Below are 7,513 nucleotides of genomic sequence, written 5' to 3'. Positions count from 1 at the left end.
ATTATTATCAGTAATGATTAAATAGTTTCATGCAAATTACTCATTTAAATTTGTTGCATTAATTCATTATATTATTGCTTTGTTTTCAATACTAATGCTTACCAAATTATTTTAGCATTAAAATTTGATTTAAATATTTGCAGTTTGTAAAAATTTTTAGAAAAGAAGAAAAGAAAAACCATCGATGTGTTTGTTAAATATATCATTCGTGATATTACATGTTGTTAAATTATTAATTAAAATTCATAAACTAAATGAATTATTCCATTAGCTTTTTCTTCATTTTTCATATTGCAAAAAGTTAGCAACCAAATGTTAAATATATTTTAATGTTTAAATAAAATCATCCATGAAAATTTTACTTTACTTTTTCAGCAATATCACTTAAAGTATTCATTTATCGCTATTGAGGAAAAAGAGGAAACACGAGAATTTACTTCATTAACATTTGCACAAATAGACAAGTATCAGGAAAAATGCGTATGTTTTCCTTTTTTTTTTTTGACTAATACCGGAATTGTTTATTTGTTTAGGTTAATTTTTCTGAATTCATTATTTCAGTCAAAAAATTCAAATACTCATTTTTGTTGATTAATAGAGAAAGAAATAGTTTTTTTTTTTTATACATATCGATTCTATTGAATATATATAATCATTTTAGGCACTTTTAAACAATCATTTTCATCCTTCATACTTACTTTTTTTTTTTGTCGTCTTACTTTTTTTTTTTTTTTCTACTTTTCTAATCACTCATCTATCATTCTCTTTCTAATTTTTATTTATTTTGTTACTGCTTTTGATGATATTGGCTAAGTATCCATTTTTGATAATTCAATTTCCAATTACGACATTATATTGCAAATGGAGAAATGGAAAATTTAAAAAAAAATGAATGGTTATTTTTTTTTTTCTGCTAATCATTATTGAAAAGAATTTCAGAAATTTTTTTTTTTTTGAATGCAATAAAATGCAACCAATAATATTCTTTCAGATTAATTAAAGACAATTAACTCATTTGTCAATTATTTTTTGCTATTTCAACTTGCGATAATTAAATTAAATGCACATGAAAACGAAATATTGGTTTGTTAAAACAAAACATTAGCACACAGCTGATGCTTAGTGATATGTGATATCATATATCATATATCATCAACGTAAATGATATCATCAACGCAATGTGGTGGATTTGTAATCTATTATCACAATTTCTATTTTCATCTTTTACTCTCAATTTGATCCAGAAAAGAAAATGATAATGATCGTAAAGTTGGGATGAATTTTCAGATCGTGCAAGATTAACGGGTGATAAAGATTCGGATTACAATATGAATAATGATTCCGAAAGACAAAAATTATTTAACGGACGAATGAATCGACGATTTACTCTCAATCCATTAATTTTTGCTAAAGAGGAACGTGAACTTAGGCGACAGTCATTAGCACAACTGAAATTATCATATTATCCAAAAAACGCCCATCGTAAGTTTATCATCATTTCTGATTACATTCTTGATTATAGCTGATTAACATATGATTACACTTGAAGCATTCATATAATCATCAATAAGATCAGTATAACAATTAAAATAGCTCTATTAAGGTCATTGGCTAACAATAATACTTACGTGTTGATTCTTATGCTAATTAATAAATTATGTTGTAACTTGAATACTTAATTACGCCGTAAGCAACAGACTCAATTAGCAAGTCACTTCATCAACAGGAAGTTTATTTCAATAAATAAATGGGAATAACTGAATTTTCAGTGCTATTTATAATTTTTTGAATCATTTAATAAATTTTCCTAAACATTTTTTGTCAAATAAAAAACTAATTATTCAGTTACGAGAGTTGTTTTGCAGACGGATGAAAATAATATCTTTGTCATATGTCATCATTTACTCCTTCTGGATTATTTTTCCTTCCAGTTTAAGAATTGAAATACATTCGTGATTAGTTAACATTAAGCTGTCATTAAATCAAAATTACCATTCTTATGCTCAACTGTTTCATTTAATCATTTTTAAATTTCCTCTCGGCTGATTGTCGATTATATATTTTCAAGTTAAATGTTGAAAAATTGCATATACAGCCTTAATGATATAGTTTATGATGAAAAGTTGAAATTTGAGCATTTCATATTATTTTCACGAAATATTCATCTCATTGTATATTTCGCTTTCCACAATTCAACTAAATATTTATGCTTGAATGAGAATACTTGACAAAATGCTAAAATCGATTGTCACATTTGATTATCAATGAAAACATTCTCATGCATGCATTTTAGTACTTGACAACTATTAACTGGAAATGAAATAGTTATCTGATAGTTTTTGAATGAAATTAAAGTAACAAATTTTAGTCTCATAAGTTTTCAATTATTTTTAATTTCCAAATAGTTGCAAATAAGTTTCTCAAATTATCCAAATTTCATAAGAGTTGCAGAGTGAGATGTAAAACATTGATATTTCAGTTTAAATTTAATTTCAATTCATGATGAAGTAGCACAAACAGTAACATACCTATTTCCCCGTTAATTGAAATAGTATTAATTTGCACTTGTAATGCTAGAAAAATTTTTATTCTTCCACTGCTTTAATTTAATCATACAATTAAATTTCACAAATGTATTCCAAAAGTTGGGGAGCTTTGTAGTAGAAAACATGGAATTTAGGCCAGGCATATAAAAGCTCTTTTTAATATGTTCGACCTATATTTCATCTTTTAGGCTACAATTTGCGTGCAGATAAGAGCCAGGACAATTGCATGTAGATAAAAGCTAGGCCAGGAATTGCGTGTAGATGAAATGCAGATAAAAGCTAGATAGGAATTGCGTGCAGATAAAGGCTAGGACAGAAATTGCATGTAGATAAATTCTAGGCCAAGAATTGCATGCAATCAAATTACGAAAATAGAATTTATTGATAAAATATCAATGTGAAGATGGTATAAACATGCAAAAAAGTGAATGAAACAATTCATCAATTGCTATTAACTTAAATAACACAGTAAAGTAATATGCAGTAAAGTTTGCATGCAATATAGGTTTCAGTGAATGATAGATAGCTATTTCCTTATTTTGTGTATTATTTGGAAAGAAATAAATTTAAAGATTAGTATCATTTTTTTTTATTTTCAAATTTGTTAAATTATTTATTCGTAAACGAATTATATAAATCTTTTGCAACAAAATTTCAAAACTTTTCTTTCAACAATGCAAAATATCATTTGACCGCAAATTTCAATGCAATTTATTTGTGTGACAATTGCAATTCATCCAGATAGTTGTTGAGGTTGCTTGTTTTTTAGTATTACAACAAAGTAAAAAGTAAATATTATTAAAGTAAACAGAGGAAAAAGTTAAAAGTTCTAAATGTTATGCAGAAAAATATGTGATGGGTGAAGACAAATAAATGACAAATTGAAACTTACTTCACTACAAATAAATGAAAAACTAAATGACCATTACAAAATAAATGACCACTACAAATAAATTGCAAGACTGAAACTTACTGCATCATTTTCATGAAATTTTTTCTAACAAAATTTCCAACTTTTTATCTCTTGAGAAAAACTAGATGATTTTTTTCTTTTTTTTCTGAAAAAAAAGTATAAACAAAATAGGCATATTTTTATTAAAAACAATCTAAGAAACAAAATCCTGTCGACTTGAACTTTTTGTTTGTCGTATGTTTTTTTTTTTCGCTTTCATTTCGAGCATTTCCATTAAATTTAGTTTCTTTTTTCTCTCATTAATTATTTACATAGCAAATTATGCTTACTTGATATTACAATAATTATTTGCTTCTTTAATTTATACAAAAAACACAAATAAATGAACGACCAATTAAATAATTAGAAATTAAAAATAATATTGCATTTTTTCTAGCAAATTTTTTTCTTGCAAAATTTTCAGAAAATTTCTTTTTTTTTCTTTTTTTTAGAAAATTTCTTTTTTTTTTTTAAATTAAAAAGCAAATATATTTCCTTTTTGTTTATTTACAAAATTTTTTTTTCTCTTTTGTTAAAGTGCTAATCAAATTCTAGCTGATACATATGATAGCAGCGTTGGATTTTGCGGATGGTTTTTCATTATGCTTACCTGGATTATACTCTTTTCCACATTTCCCATATCTGTTTGTTTCTGTCTTAAGGTAACAATTCTTTCTTCGACTGACTAGATTATTTGTCAAATTTAGAAATTGATTATATTTAAAATATTGTCTGTTTCAGTTAAGAAATTATTTTTTTTCTTGAGAAAAGAAAAGTGAAAATTTTAGGATTAGAAAAAAATGAAGGAGCGAATCATTTTTTTAATGTTAAATGAAATGATTAATCAAAGATTATTTAGATAGCACGAGAATATGAAAGAGCTGTAATATTTCGATTGGGTAGGTTAATTGGAGGTGGCGCAAAAGGTCCAGGTATAGTTGAAAAAAAAAATTTTTTTTCTTTTATATTTATAACTAGAAAATTTTCAACAAAAATGTTTTATATTATTGAGGATTCAAATGGTAGGATGTGATTGTTTATGAGTGATTAATGATTGAATGCTAATTTTAGGAATATTTTTTGTATTACCATGCGTAGAAACATATGCTAAAGTGGATTTACGTACAGTATCATTTAATGTACCACCGCAGGAGGTATATATTATTTTACTCATATTCATTTACTTTTATTAATTTTACTGGTAATTAATTATATTAGTTATCTCAGTGTTTTTTTTCGTCCTGAAGATGACTGCATGATTAGCTGATTAATTAAATTAGCTTATGAATGTGTCATTAATCAACAAAATATATTACATATATATGACTGTGTTCTTGAAACTTTGATCTGACAACTGTTGACAAAAAAAAAAAAGTAAGAAAAAAGTAATTATAAATTAGTGAGAACCAGCTAATAAGAGATAAATTATTACAACAACACTATTGATAAACAAATAATCATTAATATCTTTATGATAACGTCTTCTTATAATTTTATTCTTTTATTTTCATAATGATTCAGAATTATCTGTTATTTAGATTCTAACAAAAGATTCTGTAACGGTAAGCGTAGATGCTGTAGTATACTATCGGATATGTAATGCTACTATATCAGTGGCAAATGTAGAAAATGTTCATCATTCTACCAGATTACTAGCACAAACAACATTACGTAATATGCTTGGTACCAAAAATTTATCGGAAATTTTATCCGATCGTGATGCTATCGCCCTATCTATGCAGGTTAATTAATTACTTTATGCAATGAAAATATCATTAAAACAGATAACAGAGATAAAAGATTAGTCTTCAAGATTTAAAATAACTCAAAGAAATGTTAATAACATTTTAGGCTAGTCATAAGGTATAGTCAAGAATGTCACTTTCTTTCAGATCACATTTTCTTTATAGAATATTTTAAAATTAATATATAAAATTTCATTTGACATCATGTAGCATTCGAAATGATTGTTGAATTTTTTTATTTTGAAAATATATTTTCAAAAGTATACCAAATATTTTTCCTATTAAACTTTCATATGAGAGCTTAAATCAATACATTACCTAATTATTGATCACAATTATTAGTTTAATTTTCAGGTACTTCTGGATGATGTCACGGAAAGGTGGGGAATTAAAGTCGAAAGAGTTGAAATGTACATTGTTTTATTGTTTCTTACTATTGATTAGTAGAAAGCTATTTCTAAAACAAACAAATCGTTCATCAAGAAAAAAAAATCATCATCCATTTTTTAGCACAAATCAATTCACTTCTCCTAAGCTATTTCCTCAAATTGAATCAAAAAACAGAAAAAGAAAAATCACTCGGCAAGCAGAGTTTATAGGAAATGTATTTGCTATTCTGTTATCGATATCAACCATCTATGATGGCGTATACAATCCATCAACTATTTGCAACCATTTGCGCCACCAAACTATTCATACTCATTCGCGCTATTATCCTACAATACTCTATCTGACCCTAAATGAAATAATGTCATTTCATCGCTCATCATCTTTCCTCAGAAAATGCTATTGCTATTTCAGAAAAGATGTCCGTCTTCCGGTCCAGTTACAGCGTGCGATGGCTGCTGAAGCGGAAGCAACTCGTGAAGCCAGAGCAAAGGTTTCATCTCTCTTACCTTATTTATCGTCAATAATTAAAGAAAATAAAAATCTTATTAGAAATCGTAGCAATACAATATATGATTGAGAAGAGTTGTGAAAGATTTACCTTTAACCCTATTTAACTAATATTAAAAAGTTAATGAGAAAAAGGAATTGTTGTTATTTGAAATATTTCAACATTTTTATAGAGCGATATATTTTAAACTGCCTGCTTTTTTAAACTAACCTTTGTTTTAAATTTAATTAACTCCTTTTAAGGCCTTTCCTAAGACCATAATTGTTAGTTTTTTTTTTCAAGTATATACTCTAAACTTTTCACTTGTTAACATTTTTCACGAATTTTTGATGTCATATTTGTACACCAATTTCGAATATCACTGCAACATTTTGCAGGTTATCGCAGCAGAGGGTGAACAAAAAGCATCACATTCCTTGCAGGAAGCAGCACTGACTATATCAAAATCGCCTGCAGCACTACAATTACGCTATCTGCAAACACTCAGTAGTGTCGCGTAAGTATTTAAAAAAAAAAAAGAAAAAGAATTTCTCTAAATAAAAAGATCATTTATCGAAGAACTAGTATGTTATCCGATCTTAAAATTTAATATTTCAATATTTTTTTGTTCAAATTTGATAAGAATTCTTTGCTGTTTAATACTAATGATTAAATCTGATTTTTAATTTTCTTCTTTTAAAATAAAAAAATTTAGTGCCGAAAAAAATTCGACGATAATTTTTCCGCTACCAATGGAACTTATTCGGCATTTTATCGAATGATTCAAAAATGGCATGCTTGCTTAATCACATTTTCTATTCTAAATAATTTCTAATTTTTTTTTTTTACTTTGCTGCATTGATTGATGATTGCAGGAACTGTTCAATGCATTTTTAATCATCAAAATTGTAAATTATCAACATTTGATTATCATTCGATTATTGTTGTATGCATCTGATTTTTTGTTTCTCAATAAATAATAGCAATAATAATTTTTCACGGGATATGCCACGGATTATCTTTGAAATTCACAACTTTCTTCCACATCCTTCATGAATTTCAATTCTCATTTCCCCGCGATTTACCAGACAAGATCATATCTTCTAATTTTTCGATCTCACAATGAAGTTAGACGGTTTTTAAAAATGAAAAAAAAAAAAAACTACATCAATCCATTACACTTGCATTTACTTGAGAAGAACGATGATGAACTATGATATGATTCGGATTATTCGAAAATAAGATTACGGAATTAAGATTTCGAGATGTGCAATATGAAAAGCAAACCATACTGCATCACCGATGTGCAATATGAAAAGCAAACCATACTGCATCACCGATGTGCAATATGAAAAGCAAACCATACTGCATCACCGATGTGCAATATGAAAAA

General features: G+C 26.7%; 1 protein-coding gene across 1 annotated transcript; it reads left to right on the top strand.

Moving 5' to 3' along the window:
- Nucleotides 1-369: 369 nt before the first annotated feature.
- On the top strand, nt 370-6,931 carry LOAG_08946 (mechanosensory protein 2). The gene is made up of 10 exons (XM_020447833.1): nt 370-480; nt 1,288-1,482; nt 4,054-4,160; nt 4,358-4,430; nt 4,570-4,652; nt 5,037-5,240; nt 5,598-5,653; nt 6,045-6,123; nt 6,519-6,637; nt 6,836-6,931. The coding sequence occupies exons 1-10, from the start codon at nt 477-479 to the stop codon at nt 6,900-6,902; spliced, it is 987 nt and encodes a 328-aa protein (XP_020301975.1). The 5' UTR covers nt 370-476; the 3' UTR covers nt 6,903-6,931.
- Nucleotides 6,932-7,513: the final 582 nt, after the last annotated feature.

The sequence above is a fragment of the Loa loa genome (genome assembly GCF_000183805.2).
Source record: "Loa loa unplaced genomic scaffold supercont3.93, whole genome shotgun sequence".
NCBI lineage: Eukaryota > Metazoa > Nematoda > Chromadorea > Rhabditida > Onchocercidae > Loa > Loa loa.
This window is presented reverse-complemented; position numbering and strand designations above follow the sequence as displayed.

Bases quoted from the DNA above. Each gene is read 5' to 3' on its own strand.
- LOAG_08946 (XM_020447833.1), top strand. The intron at 4,161-4,357 runs GTAACAATTCTT...AAGATTATTTAG, and splicing joins CTGTTTGTTTCTGTCTTAAG to ATAGCACGAGAATATGAAAG. The intron at 4,653-5,036 runs GTATATATTATT...TCTGTTATTTAG, and splicing joins TTAATGTACCACCGCAGGAG to ATTCTAACAAAAGATTCTGT.